The sequence below is a fragment of the Neolamprologus brichardi genome, chromosome 4, assembly GCF_056152115.1.
Source record: "Neolamprologus brichardi isolate AB-2024 chromosome 4, ASM5615211v1, whole genome shotgun sequence".
NCBI classification, from domain to species: domain Eukaryota; kingdom Metazoa; phylum Chordata; class Actinopteri; order Cichliformes; family Cichlidae; genus Neolamprologus; species Neolamprologus brichardi.
Window position 1 is genome coordinate 7,285,424 of NC_142107.1, and position 17,456 is coordinate 7,302,879.

At 40.7% G+C, this 17,456-nt stretch overlaps 2 protein-coding genes across 3 annotated transcripts; both read right to left on the reverse strand.

Moving 5' to 3' along the window:
- Positions 1–565: 565 nt before the first annotated feature.
- On the reverse strand, positions 566–4,843 carry dhrs7b (dehydrogenase/reductase (SDR family) member 7B). Of its 2 annotated transcripts, none has more exons than XM_006809135.2 (7): positions 4,674–4,843; positions 4,027–4,201; positions 2,855–2,973; positions 2,518–2,728; positions 2,251–2,343; positions 2,005–2,157; positions 566–1,583 (listed from the first exon to the last, which is right to left on the reverse strand). In XM_006809135.2, the coding sequence occupies exons 2-7, from the start codon at positions 4,178–4,180 to the stop codon at positions 1,378–1,380; spliced, it is 936 nt and encodes a 311-aa protein (XP_006809198.2). In that variant the 5' UTR covers positions 4,181–4,201; positions 4,674–4,843; the 3' UTR covers positions 566–1,377. The 2 variants fall into 2 exon arrangements, with proteins under 2 accessions (XP_006809198.2, XP_006809199.2); XM_006809136.3 differs by lacking the exon at positions 4,674–4,843 and adding an exon at positions 4,361–4,636.
- A 5,254-nt stretch (positions 4,844–10,097) lies between these two features.
- Positions 10,098–13,074, reverse strand: tmem11 (transmembrane protein 11). Its single transcript, XM_006809137.3, has 2 exons — positions 12,955–13,074; positions 10,098–11,099 (listed from the first exon to the last, which is right to left on the reverse strand). The coding sequence occupies exons 1-2, from the start codon at positions 12,999–13,001 to the stop codon at positions 10,583–10,585; spliced, it is 564 nt and encodes a 187-aa protein (XP_006809200.1). The 5' UTR covers positions 13,002–13,074; the 3' UTR covers positions 10,098–10,582.
- Between the last annotated feature and the right edge of the window lie 4,382 nt (positions 13,075–17,456).

Genomic DNA, 17,456 nt, shown 5'->3' on the forward strand with positions numbered 1-17,456 from the left:
AAGCCATAGTTGACTCCATTTATTTTAATTTTTGTTTTTTATTATATGCCCCCAAATTACTTTCCCTCTGACTAGTGGATGCTAACAAAACACTATGACTAAAGTAAGAGTGGCTCTTACATGTTACAGAAGCAGACATAATTTCTCTGAATTTTTCATGCAGTGCACATGCAGTGTGCAGTACAGACTCATTGCCTTCACATTTAATTTGATCAACCAGCATCATCTCTATGCAGCTGTGTGAACCCGTTTGGTGTAAACTGTTAGACCTCTTTGTCATTCCACAAACGAGATTGTAAGACGATCTAACAAATGTAAGCGCTCCTGTGGTGTTAATTTGAGAACAACATTTGGAAACGCTTGATCTTGTCACACTAGATGATTCTTAATAAGGAATCCTATTGAAGGATGTATTTGTACAAATGGAAATTCCAGTATTCACTGCGCTTTTGTAACATAATGTAAATCATTATTTGGACTATTTATTGTTAATATTTCTGAGACAAGTGTTTTTTCTGTTTAATTTAAGGTGACATCCACGAAAGGAGGAAAAAAAAAAATACTGTTTTCAGTTTGTAAAAGGTGTTTTATTCTGTGTATAAAGATAGTTATAAAAACCTGCCTGTTTTCTTGTATTCACTGTGTGTGTGGGGGGTACACGGCAGTTCATATGCAAGCTTGTACAAAGTTCGGTCTTTGGCCTTGGGCTCGTTTCTGACAGGTTTGTCAGCTTTTCCAGAGATGGATGAGTGGTTTATCCGCAGACTCCACACTGAATTCCTCACTGCTCCCAATAAAAGTACAATCATGCTCCAATCCAGACGACACTTTAAAGTGACAAAGAATATTAGCCGGAAACAAAAACTCGACTGCACGTACGTGTGCTGAAGTGACTCATTTTCAGTGATGTGCTCTGCATACTGCATGGAAAATATGACCCAGAAACATGTCGGGTGCTGCACCATTTTTCAATGAGAAATTGTTGGCAAACGTTGACTTTGTAACCACAGTAGATATTTTAAAGGAGAGTAAGTGACACAGTTGTGGGTAAACATTCTGCCAAACATCAGACATGATCCCTTTACCACAGTTTGGTTTATTTAAGTTGTTCTGTTTGCATCAGGAGTCCCCGAATTATGGAGTTCACAAATTAAACCATCTCTTCTCACCAACCTGCAAAATGTGATACTGCAGGGTTTTGCCAACAATTTTTTGTTGTTGTTTTTGGGTGGGAAGGGTAAAAGTTTCAGACATGACAGACAATATCAACATGTAAATTAGACATTAAACCCACTCCAGATCTGTCCCAGATGTTATAAAACACATTTCCTCCAAAGACTTGCTTATTTCAGGTCCTACACCTCACCAGCTCCAACGTCACTCATCCTTAGGTTTTTGCTCCTTGCGAGCACGCGAGGACATGAGCTTGAAGAAAAGTGCAGGCCAGAGTGTGCGGAGGTAGACGGCAGCGATGGGCAGAGGGCCGGCCAAAACCACGTCTTTACTTCGCTGACGAACAGCCTTTAGGACTTCCCACGCCACGTCCCTGGGGTCCCAGCCCGTAGCTGTAGTTCTGTCCAATACTGAGCGGTAGTTGCAAAGACCAGAGACATGTTGCATCATTGATACAAGAGAGTACAGATAACTTCAATTAATTCAACTTTTAATTATATAGTACCAAATCACAAAAGCAGTTGCCTCAAGGTGCTTTTTAATGTAAAGTAAGAAAGACCCTACAATAACTTATAAATTACTGGGGTTCTGTTGCTTCTTACTTTTATTATTTAGTTATAAAAATCCATTTGGCTTGTAGTCTTTTCCTTATGTAGTCAAAATCAGTAAGAAAACACGAAATCCCAGCTGGCATCAAAGATCCACACACATTCCAACACCACCTTAACAGCTATGAGATTTATCACCTGTTACCAGCTGACTCTTAAAAATGCTGCTTTTGCTACTGGTACTCTTTTGTTTCATCCTCTACCAATCCTCTCACTGCCTCACCTCCATACTTGGATCCATCTCCTGTGACAGCGTTGACCGACAGGTTGGTTCGGATGTACCCGGGGCTGATCACAGTCACTGGGATCCCGTAGCGCTCGATCTCTGCCCGCAAGCAGTCGAAGTAGGCCTGGGTGGCGTGCTTGGAGGCAGCATCTGACCAGCATGAGACAAATCAGAGTCTTGCTTTAGTTACCCTCCTGCTGCTGGCAAACTCGTGTTTGTTTGCATTAATCAAAGACGACTTACAGGCTGACCGGTAAGGAATGGCTATCTTCCCCTGGACGCTGCTAATCACTACAATATGGCCGCTGCGCCGGCGAACCATGGAAGGCAGGAGAGCTGTGGAGAGAGGAAAGAAATGAAAGAGAAAGGGCTAACTCATATTCATGATAATCTTCACCTAAATCTCTACATAAATGACTTATTATCTTCACATTTAGCTCGGCTCTTTCAACCACAAGCCAAAATAAATGAAAACATCCCGTACGCTGAAACCAACAAGATTACACAAACCTTGTGTAAGAGCAACGGGCCCAAAGTAATTTGTCTCCATAACATCCCGCTGAACTGAAATGTGAGTCTCTAGTATATTGCCACGGTAACTGATTCCAGCATTATTAATGAGGATGTCCACTTGTCCATAACATTTCAGGATCTCTTCTGCAGCTCTCTCCACCGTGTCCGTTTTAGCCAGGTCGAAGACAACAGTACAGGGAGTGTGAGTCTGGTGGATAACCAAAGCAAAACAAAACACTAATAGCGACTCTTTACATATGGATCCTTAGAGGGTAAGCTATAGTTCAGACAGACCAGACTTTATTGTGTTACTCCTTTGTGTGTATATACATACCGGTTTCTGTGTGTTTGCTGAACTCGCTGTTAGTTCTTGGACCACCTGCTGCAGGCGAGCTGCGTCACGTCCACACAGCACAAGCCGTGCACCTGCAGCGTGGAAGACCCGCGCACACTCTACAATGCAAAATTCTCATTGTAGATTACTGAGCATAAACCAGGGGTGGGTAATTCATTTTCCCAAGAGGCCACAGGAGAAACTGGGACTGCCGCAGAGAGCCACTCCAGTAAGCTGAACTCAAATCTGCTCAGTATCTCTTTATAAAGTGCTCCTGGTAAGAATTAAAACTGAAATAAGCATAGAAGAAAACTGCTAACATTTTTATCATGATATAATAAACATTCCACAAAACAATTGTGCACAAAATGTCCATATTTGTGCAAAATTTAAAAGACTTATTTTAAAATAAGTGCTATTGCTATTTTTAATTATTTTTTCTTGCTCAGCTACAGGAATCTAGTCCGTCTTGAGTTTCTACAAGTGCATCCAGTGAATCAACAGTGCAACAAACTGAAGTTAACGGTTTTAGTTACAACACCAACAGCATGGGTCACTGACTTGCACAACACCATCTGCTGTACGACTCAGCGGAAAAACCCCCCCACCAATTTCACTTCTGGCTTCATTTCAGTCACTTTATCTTGCATCTGCTTTAAAAGTCCCACATTTTTCCCTGTCAGATTTTGACAGGTGTAAGTTGTTTGCAAACAAACAAACTTTGGTAGTCCCTTTTACTGAGCCTGTGGCTGCTAAACTCTTTTCGTTGTCCCATGTAAAAAATTCATTAACAGGGCTGGGTCATCACATCTCTCATCCACAGCCACCAAGCACTCTTTGATAAACTCCTCAGAGGATGGCTTGTTTGAAATCACAAATCTGGTCTTGCCTGCTCCATCCTCGGATGTGTGAAGCTTAGTGAAAAGTCCTGTTGCTTTTCGCAGATTTGCTAGCAACCGTTTTCCCATTGATCGCACGCAGACCGGTCCGAGACAACCAACGGGCAGTACAATGTCCAGATCTGATAAAGAACTGCAACTACATGTTGGCATCTGCACAACAACACTGAAGCATGAGATTGCACATTATCTAAATAAAAGCCTACTAGCACTAAAGCAGTATGGTTTAGAGAGTTTGCACATGTAAGCTGAAATGAATGAATGGAGGCTGACCTTTCCCGAGTCCAGAGCTGGCCCCAGTTATGACCACCACAACACCTTGGACTGAAGCCCTTTTTCTGAGACGTACAAGTATCCGGTACAACAATACGACTCCCAAACCGGTTAAAACCACCGGTAGCATTCCTCCTCCCATCACACGCTCCATTACTTGGCAATCACCAGCTACCTGCAGGTAAAAAAAAGAAATTACTTACTGTACCTTTAAAGTCCATCTGAATGCAACTACCAGCATGACAACAATAAACACACATACAGCCAAAAAGGGGGAAAATTAAATGGTATTTCGTTGTAATGAGAACAGTAGGAGTTATGGATCTTCCTTTACCTTCTTAACCACTTAAGCCCCACCTGCTAGCAACAACCAATAACTTGATATCACCAGACTTCGGACAACCTTATTAAACAAATGTTAACTAAATATATGCATCACTTAGCACATTAATATTCGCATGGTTAAAAAGTACAGTTCAGTATGCCAGGTGAACACCTTGCACAAGCACACACTGGGTTTAGCAGTAGCTTGTTCTGCGCAGGCAGTGTCAAAATAACGGCTACTGAGGCTAAAGCTAAGAACAGCTAGCATCTCTAGCAAATACTACCAAGTGTTGGTTTGTAGTTCCGTTTTTTACAGGTCTCACCTGAGCTGTCCTGCTGAGCAGAGCAGCAGTAATGTGTCAATGAAGACTAGGTCCTCCTCTTCTTTTAGCTGATCTTCTTCCTTCTGTTTTGTCTTTATTGACGGTTAGAAAAACAGCTTTTGGTCGCTTTAGCGCCACCGTCTGATCTGGAGTGTGCACTTAACAAAATGCGCTCTTTCAAATGATTAACAAAAAAGGAAATAAGCTATTATTTCTCGCAAAACTCATAATTTAATAATTTGCTATATTAATGCTTTACATTTATATTTAGAGGTCTTTTTAAACCAACTAGTGCCTATTTAATCTGCTGCTTATCTTCTTCATCGCTACATGATCCATTAGAAGTGTCCTCTACATCTCATTTCAGTTTTTCTTTTTAATTGTTTAAAAATTCTTAGTTTTAGTTTGCTTTATTTTTATTATTTATTACAAAATGTAGGGTATTTGTCAGGGACATATTCTTCAGAAGTTCAGAATGGAAATTGCATTACAAACACAGGAAGTTGACTCAGAGTCATGCAGACATCCTGAGTGTGAATAAATACAGCTGAGGTCAGAAGTTTACAGCGACTCACTATGGACTTTAATTTCATGATCTCTTTGAATTGTCCTGGGTGAAATGATTGTACAGCATACATTTTTAATGACTTTTTAAAAAAGTCATTTTGGATTTTCTCTAATCCACACAGGGTCAAAAGTATATATAGGACCAAATATATACATACACCCCCAGTAATATTTGGTTAGTTGAAGTGCAACTTACTAAAGTTGCACTTCAACCAGATGCTTTTTGTAGCTATTGATGCTACCACCCTGGTTAACACTGTTACTAAGTTTTAAAGACTCAACATTACTGCCCTGAACTTACCTCTTGTCATTGCGGCCAAACAGGTCAATCTTTGTCTCGTCTGACCATAAAACTCTGATTTATAAATCAAATCAAGGTCATGTGACTTCTGATGTAGATGTGAGTTCCGGCCACATTTGAGACCTATCCAACACATTTCCCAAGGATACCAAGAATACACCGTTGTGTGGATTGTGATCTGGACTTTCAGAATCAAAATAGTTTATTGATCCCTTGGGGCAATTGTGTAGAAAGCATTATTTTTGCAAGAATTAGTTTCCAACCTGTGTGGTGTTGTAAAGAGGGACTATAACTGTTTTGTTTTTTAAAATCATGTCTAATAGGATTCTCTTTTGTTATACTTGTTGATGCAGACAGGTTAAGAAGCAGTTTATTAGATTTAGTAGATTTAATTAAATCTTTCCCTGTAGGTCTTCTATGGGTGGAGCCTCTAACCTGTTTGTGAGTCAGTTTTCAGTGTCGCTGTTTAAATCTTTTCCCGTGGGTGCTGGGTGAGCCCTCATGTAACCCCAATAAATGCAGAAAATCTTTGACTGAAAAACTGCTTCTTAACCTGTCTGCATCTTCAAGTGTGTTATCAGTTTATATTGTTACTAAACTTTTTTCCCTTTAGACTTGGCTCATGTGATCAGGTAGAGGATCATTAGGGGCTCCATTGTCCCTCTTGGGGGAGGGGGGGGGGCAATCCCACAGGGCTTAAATCTGGGATTCTCCACCATTTAACCCTAGAACTGAAGACATTTCTCGGATGAGAGGTGAGACATCTTCAAGCAACTTAAAGATGTCCAGATGCTTTTCTTTCCAAGCTCCTTAGACTACGATGACCTGATTGAGAACCTTCACAGACATCTTAAGTATGCAAACTGCTGTTGGAAGCCACTGGTACCAGTATCAGGTCAGCTGACAAATAATTAGCCTGCTCTGGTCACAGACCACTTGCCTGCTGTCTCCTCATTTCATTTCTAGCCCTTCCAACAAGTTATAGAAATTTAGGTTCAAACTAGCTGAGCAGGTTAAGGGCTATGATTTGGAAATGGTTATTGTTTTTCCAGACACAAGAGCGAAAACACATCAAGGCTGAGTGTGAAAAGTCTGTATGAATAAAAACCTTGCTAACCGACTCTCCCTGACCTTCCAAGCATTTAGGTCTCAGTTGTCTGAGGCATTTTCATCCACTCTGTACAACACTACAAAAAGAACACCACAATTTAGCAAAGCACCACCCTGACATTTGGAAAAACAAGCAATTTTAGGATAACTTCCTTAGGTGCACCAGTGTAATCGCTCATTAACGCAAATATTTAATATCCAAAGACATGGCAGCAACTTTAGGGATGGAGACGTGCTCAAGACAACCTGTTGAAGTTCAAACTGAGCATCAGAATTGGGGAGAAAGGTGATTTACTTACTCTGAACGTGGCATAACTGTTGGTTCCAGATGGTCTGAGTATTTCAGAAACTGCTGATCTATGCAGATTATTCCACATAACCATCTCTAGGGTTTACAGAGAACAGTCTGAAAAGGAGAAATGGCTTGTTGTGGTCAGAGAATGGCCATTCTGCTTCCAACTGATAGGAGGGCATCAGTAACTGAAATAACCACTTGTTACAACCAAGCTATGCAGAAGAGCATCTCTGACTACTAGTTGAAACTTGAAGCAGATGCATTACAGCAGCAGAAGACCACTCTGGTCCGCTAAGAACAGAAAACTGAGGCTAAAGTTCACACAGGTCCAATAAACTGGACAACAGATTGGAGAAATGTTGATGCTATAAATCATGGATTCATCGTGCCCTATATTAACAATTCAGCCTGCTGGTGGTGGTGTAATGGTGTGAGGGTTATTTTTTTTGGACACACTTTGAGGTTTTCTTAGTACCAAGTGAGCATTATCTAAATGCCACAGCTTACCTGCTGTTGAGCATGTCCATCCCTTGAAGCTTTTTCATTTTCTGATGGCTGCTTCCAGCACGACTAACAGTTCATTTCACAAAGCTCAAATCAAATCATCTCAAACTGGTTTCTTAAACATGAGAATAAGTTATTTGTTCTCAAATCACCTCTTCAGTGACTAGATCTCAATCCAATAGAGCACATTTGAGATATGGTGGAGCAGGAGATGCTTTTGATGGAGTGGAACCAACAAATATTCAGCAACTGTGTTATGTTATCAGATCAATATTAGAAACAAACTAAAGAAATTTATATTCTGAAAAGCTTCCAAATTTACTTTTTGTCTCCAGAAAATTTAAGAACAGAGGTACATTATTATTAAACAGTTTAACATAAAATCTCCTTTAACATACTGTCACTTAATATTTAACTGCCTTATGCAGTTACAACTTCTGCTTCACTTCATGTTGTTTTTTTTTTATTATAGGATAAATAGACAGATGGCAAATTTTTAAAAAAAAATGCACACAGCAAGCTACTTTATTAAGTACCACTTATTAAGGTTTTGGGCCACCATGTGCCACCAGAGGAGCCTCAATCCACCTTATACTTGAGTCTCAAGCTCTCTGAAACTCTACAGGTGGGAATACCTTTAGAGTTAATGTTTGCAACATTAACTGTTTCCAAAACAAAAAGTTCCTTTATATGACTTTCTGGTGTGTCAGTTCTGTGTCCGTCCAAAATGTCATTGTTGAAATGTGTTGAAAGGTGGTGACTGCAAAAGGAACAACATACAATCATTTCCATCCTCCTGACGTTATTTGGAAACTGGAAATCTTTCATCAGTAGGACAGTAGGGTGATCACTCACAAAAACTTTGTATTGATTTACAGTGATCGGTATTTCTAAGGAACCCAAACCGTGACAACGCACATAAACTTGGCTTCGTTTTATCTGTTGACTCAAACAGTCTTAATTTTGTCTTTTAATTATTTAATGTAGACACTACTGGTCAAAAGTTTTAGAATACCCCATTTCTTCTAGTTTATTAACTGACAATCAAGCAGTTCAAGTCCACATGAATAGCTTGAAATGGTATAAAGGTAAATGGTGACCTGCCAGAAGTTCTGCAGCAATCAAAGTTGATTAAGACTTGAAAGTTTCTACAGGTGTCCCAACTTTTCTTGATTACTGACAACCTCCCGAGCCTACATAAAAGTAGTGTTGGAACACACTGTGGCATCATACACTTGTGAGCATTATTTAAACAGTATTGCATTAAAGAAAGTAACTTTTTGACCAGAAAAATGGTGAGGAAAAAGGCAATTAACAACAGAAGAGACAAACCATCATAATATAAAAGTGTAGGTTTTTCCTTCAGAGAAATTGTGAAGAAAGGCAATGTATCAGGGATTACAGGCTCTTTTACTATCAAAAGGCACTGAGGGAAACTGACAGGAAGAGGTCTGCAGAACCCAAAGCCACAACAAAATCAGAAGGCAAGACAGACTCAACAGCTAGAGTGATAGGTGGCTCACGGGACCACAGCTTAATAGTAAGCAAGTCTCAGTTTCGACTGTAAAAAGCAGACTTTGAGATACAGGATTGACAGGTCAACTTGCAGCAAGGCAGCCATAGCTTTGACGTCAGAATAAGAAAAAAAAGCCTTCCCTGGGCCATGAAACACCACCAATGGACTACTGAAGACTTTCAAAATTTGAAATCTTCCGTTCATCATTCAGGATTTTTGTATGCCATTGAAAAGGCGAAAAGAAGGTTCCTCAGTGTGTGACATCAAATGTCAAACATGGTAGAGGAAGTGTGATGTTCTGGGGCTGTTTTGTTGGATCCAGGGTGAATGACTAGTACAGATTGAGACTAGTACAGAACCAACAGCTACAACGAGATTCTGAATCAACATGCAGAATCTTGGTATGTACCAAGCTGGTCAGGGGTTCATCCAACAGCAAGATAATGACTCAAAACATACATCCAAGGTATGGCAGACTTACCTTAGGAAAAAAACAGAACAAGATGGTAAGCTTGGGGAAAAAAAAAAAAAAAATAGGGTTGCTGGTTTGTTTTATTTTAAGTTAACTGGTCAGAAGAATAAAGGAAAGCAACACGTAAATGCCACACATTTGTGGGAACTTCTAAAACAGGGTTGGGAAGAACTTTCAGAAGAATATTTGATTTCCATTGTAGAGGAAACTGCCACAAGCTGTTACATCTGCCAAAGGTGGATGCTTTGATGAATCAAAGGTTTAGGAAACATTTTGATTTATAAATGATTTCTGATATTTTCTTTAAAAAAAAAAAATTCAATTGTTTATTTGTTTTCATTCAAGAGTACAATGACACATTATACTGCCTGAATTTCAATAAAAACAGGAAAAGGTGTTCTAAAATTTTTGACCAGTAGTGTACATAATTAGTGTGCTAATTCACACTAGTTTTTGTTTTAAAAAATAAAAAAAAAAAAAAAAAAGAAAAGAAAAAGATATTGATCCCCATTATTAATATGATAAGACCTTACTTGCACTCGTTCAAATCAAACATGAACAAGACACAATCTCAAAGAAGTTGGATCTACTTGCTCCTTCCTGGACATCGTGTTGAATCCATTTAATGTAAAAAGCAAAATAAAATACAGAAAAGTGAGTTTGAAATATCCTAACGTTTAATGAAATTGTGATGTGCTGATCAGCAAGAAAGGGGTACAGTAAAACTACGAGGAAAATAGGGAAAGAACTTGGTACACAAAACATGTCTGTCCATTGTCATTCCAATACACCTCTGTCCGGAGGAACTGCTGCCATACCCTTGTGCGCTAGCTTGTTGTGTGTCAAGGATGGAGAAAGTGGGGGAGAGGGTGCGAGTGTACTACAGAGATAAGTGTGCAGTTGTTGTCACATAGAAGTAAAGGAAATGTAAAAGGGGGAAAAAAACAATTCCTTCTAGTTTTAACTATATCCCTCTGATCAAAGTTCAAAAAAGAGGCACCCACCACATGTGGAGCTGACTGCTGGACTTGATTGTGACTTCTTTTTCTTTACATGGGGGGTGGGTAGGTTCTATTTTTTTGTTTTTTTTTGTTTCGGTTTTCCTTTTTTTTCTGTTGGTTCTTAAGTCCTCTTCAGAGTGCACTCATACCACATAGAGTTCGTAGATCTTCTTGGCGCAATACGCCAGGGCAGCCAGTGCTATCGTATTATGGAGTCTCTTTCTGTGGATGTCATCCCTGCGTACCAATACCACGGGCGTTGAGGAGGTCAGTGTATGCAGGGGCAGCCGCGAGAGTTTTTGGCTGTCGTATTCCACCTGGTACTTGCAGCAGGGGTCAAACTGCCACGAAATCCCATAGAGGGCGGCACAGGCCACGCTGAGGGCGCCAGCGGGCAACGCCACATAGCGCAAGTACTCGACAGGCAGCGAAAGTGGCGTCAGGAGGCAAGCAGCACCTGACAATACGGCTGTCTTGTGCAGGCAGTTGCCAACAGTAATCCAACGGGCCGTCTCGTCTCCGATCCGCGTGGGCTCGATAACAATGTATTTATACTGGGCCTCCAGCGCCTGCTCCAGCTCATACTCAAACTGGTCCTGTGCATTCTCCCCATTGTAGATCTCGTGCACGATGTAGCAGTCTGACGCCGCCATCACACCCCTGTGCAGAAACACAGGAACAGGCAGCCAACAGTGAGTGTAAGAACAGATGACATTAAACACACTTTAATTAAATGAAGACTGTATTTCCCCTTTTCCTGCCTGCTGAAATGTCCACTCTATCACCATCTAACAAACATAAAAGGGAAGCATATTTCTCTAACCAATAACCAGAGGCTCATTCACCCACTTCTAACACCGTTTTAAGTCGATAACAGGAGTGTAAGCGTGGTCATGTCTATATAGCCCGCAACTGTTCTGACTGGTCCATCAAGTATGGTTGATTCTTTCAGTGCTTTTCCAGCTCAGTAACTGAATGCATTTTTGCAGGACTAATAATCAGAAACCTCAATATAAGCACACAAAGGTGGCAGGCAGATTCCTGGAGGGAGATTGCTGAGAGAACATACAGAAAAAACCTTTCGGGACCAATATAATTGCCTTTGAAATCAACTGACCACAGCAAAGGAGGAAAAGAATTCTCAGAACGTAATTTGTTTCTATCATGGCTGCCTTTGCATCTAAAACTCCAGGACACAATTGCACAGAAGGTGTTGGCAACAGCGTTGGCCACCTACATAGGCAACATTGTAAGCTTTACAAAGATTCACTGCAGAACTCTAAATCGGATGTTGGAGTAAGAATGAGAGCGAGACCATGTGGCTAAAAGCAGTCGTATGTGTGGTTACGCTTTTAGAAATTCCACGCAGACAACACAAAATTCACAGACAGCCATGGGAACACCTTTAATCCAATGACATACAACATATAACATAAGATTCAGCAGACCTGCAGCTAACTTTAGCACATTTGTACCCAATGCGATTATCTTTTTCTAGTAATTAATTAGACAGCTGGACAAACTGTTGTCAGAGAAACCGTACTTTTATTCACTGTTTTGGTTAATGTTTTAGTCGGGACTTTTACACTGACGGCACTAAAGTTTCACCACGTTAAACTGACTAATCCTATGACAGTGAGATTAGGTGAGGTGTGCGAAATGTTGTGAATAAATAACAAAATGTTTCAATCAAAAGTGTGGACATTTTTTGTACGTGAAAGTCTTGAATTTATGATTTCAAAAGAAGTTAAAGACCAAAAATAAAAAAAACCACCACCCAACTGTTGTAATTAGGGATCATAACATCATAATGGTGTCCCAACAGCACACAGATCTTAACATGTGTATGACTACATTTAAAAACATAAGACTTGGGGAAGCTGCTGTCCATAAAGTCCCAATTAACCAATGCTAAAAGTACCAAATGGTCACAATATAAGGCCTTCGTTTAGACCAACAAACAAACCTTAAAGCACTAAACACTATGCTTCTCATACCAGAGGTGTGAAGTTTCATGACATATTAAGATACTAGGGAAAATCGACTGAGCCTCACGGAGCAAGGGGAAAGTTGTACTTCAGTTAGGTGCAATAGAAAACTCGCTTGACTGGCAGAAAGTTGGAGGACCGGCCAGCTAAGTTACTGAGCGAGCAGGTCGACAAACGAGGCGGTCAACACTCCGAGCCGAGCCAATACCGTGAGGCACATCGACAGTCAAATACAGCACTGCCGTTTGCCCCAACGAGCGGCAAAACCAAACTTTTCCCAGTCAATCACTTGCTGTGAAATAATCAAAACATCACATGAGCTGCTCGTTAGCGACAGCTAGCCGTGTGCGTTAGCCCGCTAACATGAGCTAACCCTGGGTTAAAAAAATCCAGACTTCTCCCGTTGACATTTAACTCTGAATCCCAAACGGGAAGCACGTTCGGAACCTGACAAGTAGTGTCATCGACCAAACGATACTTCATATTAAAACACGTTCTTTTAATGGCCAAGATGTGGAGTAACTGACCTCTCCCTGCTTACTGGGACACCGCGCCTCCTTCCCAGCGACGCCATGTTGGAGATACAACTGTGATTGCGGTTGACGTAAGACAGCGCCCAGTAATATGGGTATTGTAGTGTGTAAAAAAAATACAGTTTCTGTTCGACTCACCAGTTGAACTCGAATGCGGACTACTATTCCCATGATGCTGTTCGGACAGAGTACCTGCCTTTACGTATTTTATAATGGTACATAGAAGTTGGGGAGGTCAGAGCACATTCTGAAAAGATTTAACAAACTGAATCAAGGTATGTTTATTTAAATTTGGCGAGCCATGAAGTTAGCACAGCAAAACTAAGCAGCAAAAATACCGGCTCCATTTAAATATTTAAACCCATAATAATCCAGACTGACTACATGCATAGTCAGGTCTGTTATAATATATGACACATTGTTCCGTCATCTCGTTTTGTAATAGGATTTATGTGGAGACCTTTGGGTACTCACCCATAATGTGTCCTCGCGTGCTCTGGCTGTGTTCGTGCGCGCTGCCTGTCCGCGTGCTGTAACCTGACGCGCGCTAGCTGTCACAAGTATAATGGCTACGTTCAGGAATGTGAGATGGTTGGGAACAAATGCTGTGCCAGCACGAATCACATCAACCAAGGGTATTGACAGCGGTAGCTTTCCAATGATATTTAAGCCTGGTAATTTTAAGAATTTAGTGAGGAATTGTCTATTCCGAGGACTGTAGGCTATTTAAAGGTGCATTTTGATTTTTTGATTTTTGATTTTTGATTTTAGCTTAAAACACCTGTAGACATGTTAAATAAATTAATGGATTTATCAATTTAAAAGAAGTCAAGAGAAAGAAAGTAGTTCCAGCCACACAGTTTGAGTTATTAGCAAGTACCATGCTTTTTCAGTGTACCAATTACCTTTTTTGAATATATTTTTTTTAAATTAAATGTATTAGGTCAGTGACACCAACACTACCAGGAATAAACCATCAACTTGAAGCTGTGAAACAGGACTTCTCAAACCAGTGGATGTGTCTGCCTTTTACACAGTCCACGAGTTTTAACTTGTTAGCAATGGAGAGCATTTATATCTAATAACTTCAATTTGCCACTGTGTGACAAAGTGGGTGAGAAAACCATTTGTCCATATTCTTAGTTAACATTCTTGTTTTGAGGTAACCATATTTCACATTTAATCTGCAATAGGCAAACATCTACTATCCCGGGTTTGTTTATGTTTTGCACTTTTACAGATTATATAATATAACATCTTGGTTTAAATCAATTCCTACAAGTTTGTTAAGTTAACATGTTATTTATTTCAACTGTTAATTTGTATTGTTTAGAACTTACCTTACCTACCTGTCTTCCAGAAACAAAAGGAGGAAATGTAGTTTTACTTCCTGCTTTATAGCTTCTGGGTTCATCTGAGGTCACAGGAAGAGACCAAGTGCAGAAGGGAAGAACTCGTATAATTTAATAAAGTTGATTTTAGAGGGTTTATGAAGAAGTAGATTTATTGTTATAATATGTATTGATTACACCAGAGTTCATGTTGCCAGTAAAGAGGAGTAGTGGAGGTCTGAATATAATCATGTTCATCGTATCTACCTACTGATTGGAATAGTCCAGAGGAGAAATTGTTTGATTAAGTGGACTATTTAAGCAGAAGAACTCAGGTGTTTCAGAAAAGGGTTTCGGGTCGGTGTAGCTGTGTGCAGTTTGACCTTAATTTCCGTTGATTTAAGTTCAGTTATGTTTATTTGAACTGAGTTAATTATAGAGTTGAGTTTCTTATTTGTTTCTTTGTAAATATTGTTTCGGTCACAAAATGGTGAATAAATCACTTGCTACACTGGACAGCATCAGTCTCCTGCACTTCTTTGACCGCATAAGTCGAGTCCTACCACATTTGGTGGCAGCAGTGGGATTCCAGGCCAATTAAGGAGTGGAGAAGATGTCTACCCGAGCAAAGAGGGGACTTGTTCCAGAATGTGAAGCAGATGATTTACAAGATGGCAGTGACCAACAAGGGGCAATAAGTGGCCATATTGCTGGACAAGAGAATGTGGCTGAATTGTCCAAACTTTTGCAAATGAGGATGCACCATTGGACGAGACTAGCACTCGTTCTAAACCAAAAAAGAGCAAGAGACAGAGAAGACATGAAAAGGTGAAGGGAACAAGAGTAGCTGAACACATTTTAGATCCTTTAAAGACTGAGTCTCTCCCCAGCGCTAGTCAGGTTGCTAGGCTTCAGAAAGAGGATCTAACACTTAAACCATTGTTCTCTAAATGTGTTCCAGAGGCAACTACAGTTGAGGGAAGGCAGGAAGTGTTTGTGGTTAAGGGAGATTTGTTGCATCGTCGTAGCAAGATTGGTGACCAGTTGGTGATCCCCCAGAGTTTGAGATCTACCATTTTGAAAATGAGTCATTCCATTCCCTGGGCAGGACATCTGGGACAATCTAAAACATTTTCTAGAATGATTCCCAGATTTTACTGGCCCCAACAGTTCAGTGATACGGTACAATACTGTAAAGCTTGCCCACAGTGCCAGTTAACAGCTCCAGGCAGGAAATCAGATAGAGCTCCGCTTATCAGTATGCCCATCATTGATACACCCTTTTCACGCATTGCCATGGACATTGTTGGCCCATTAGAACAGAGTAAAGCAGGCCATAAGTACATACTTGTAGTTTGTGACTATGCCACAAAATATCCTGAAGCCTTCCCCCTGAAGAAAATAAAGGCTCGTCAGATTGTTAACTGCCTGATTCAGTTGTTTTCCAGAGTAGGTATCCCAAAAGAAATCATCACAGATCAGGGGACCAATTTCACTTCTAAGATGCTCAAAGAAGTATACAGTTTGTTAGGGATCCAGGGTGTCAAGACCAGTCCCTATCACCCACAGACCGATGGCCTTGTGGAGCGATTTAACAAGACCTTAAAATCAATGCTCAGGAAATTTGTGAATGAAACAGGGTCAGATTGGGACCAATGGCTCCCATTTTTGTTATTTCCCTACCGAGAGGTTCCACAAAGTTCTACTGGGTTTTCACCATTCCAGCTACTTTATGGGCATCCTGTCAGAGGTCCAATGGATGTTCTGAAAGAAGCTTGGGAGGGTTCGATGTCAGAGCAGAGGTTTAGTGAACTCTCATATGTCCTCAAAATGAGAGACAAGCTCGAACATTTCCAAGAGCTTGCTAATAACAATCTGGCCCATGCGCAACAGCAGCAGAAACAAAGATATGATAAAGTGTCAAGAAGAAGAGTCTTCCGTGAGGGACAGAAAGTTCTTCTACTGTTGCCAACTTCTGAGACCAGTCTTCTTGCAAAGTGGCAGGGGCCATATGAAATCACAAAGAAGACAGGCCCAGTCACATATGAGCTTCATTTACCAGACCGTCGAAAGAATCATCAAGTGTTCCACGTCAATCTTTTGAAAGAGTGGACTGACCAGCCATGGGACTCAATATCCATGTGGGCATGTACAGTTGTGGATGAGGAAGAGCCTCAGGAGCAGTACTTCCCTTCTTCAGCTGTCAAAACTGTGTTTCCAGACTTAGACCATTTGCCTTTGGAAAGACGTCAGGAGGTGCAATCACTTATGACTAAAGAACTTTTCAGTCTAAAGCCAGGTCGTACACACCTCATTGAACACAAAATCACTTTGCATTCTCCAGACCAACGGCCAATTAGAGATACCACTTGCCGTATCCCAGCTAAGCTATTGCCTGAGTTGAAAAGTGAGCTGGAGGAGATGCTGGCTGCAGGAATCATTGAGCCATCACACAGTGAGTGGTGTAGCCCTGTTGTGCTTGTACCAAAGAAAGATGATCCTAAGCTTAGATTTTGTGTAAACTTTTCTAAGTTAAATTCTGTGTCTGCTTTTGATCCTTATCCAATGCCGAGGGTTGATGAACTAATTGATCGTTTGGGAAATGCTAAATTTCTGACTACCCTTGACCTCTGTAAAGGTTATTGGCAGGTTCCCTTGACAGACTCATCTAAGGACTTAACAACATTCAGAGTGCCAAGTGGACTGTTTAGATTCACAGTGATGCCCTTTGGTTTGCATGGAGCACCAGCTACATTCCAAAGGTTGGTGGATCGAGTGTTGAAGGGTGCAGAACAATATGCAGCTGCCTACATTGATGACATTGTTGTTTATAGTGGTACATGGGAAGATCATCTGAAACATCTTGCTGATGTGTTTCGACGTATCACCAATGCTGGACTTGTCATAAATGCCAAGAAATGTCACATCGCCAAGCCCGAGGTGCAGTACCTGGGTTATGTAATAGGGGGTGGAGGCATTCGCCCTCAGGTTGGAAAAGTGGATGCAGTTGCTGCAGCACTCTTGCCAAACACAAAGAAAAGGTTGAGATCATTTTTGGGATTAGTGGGTTGGTACCGTCGACTAATTCCAAATTTTTCATCAAGAGCAGCTTTATTGACTGACATGACAAGAAAATCTAGTCCTTCAAAGGTCAGGTGGACGAAA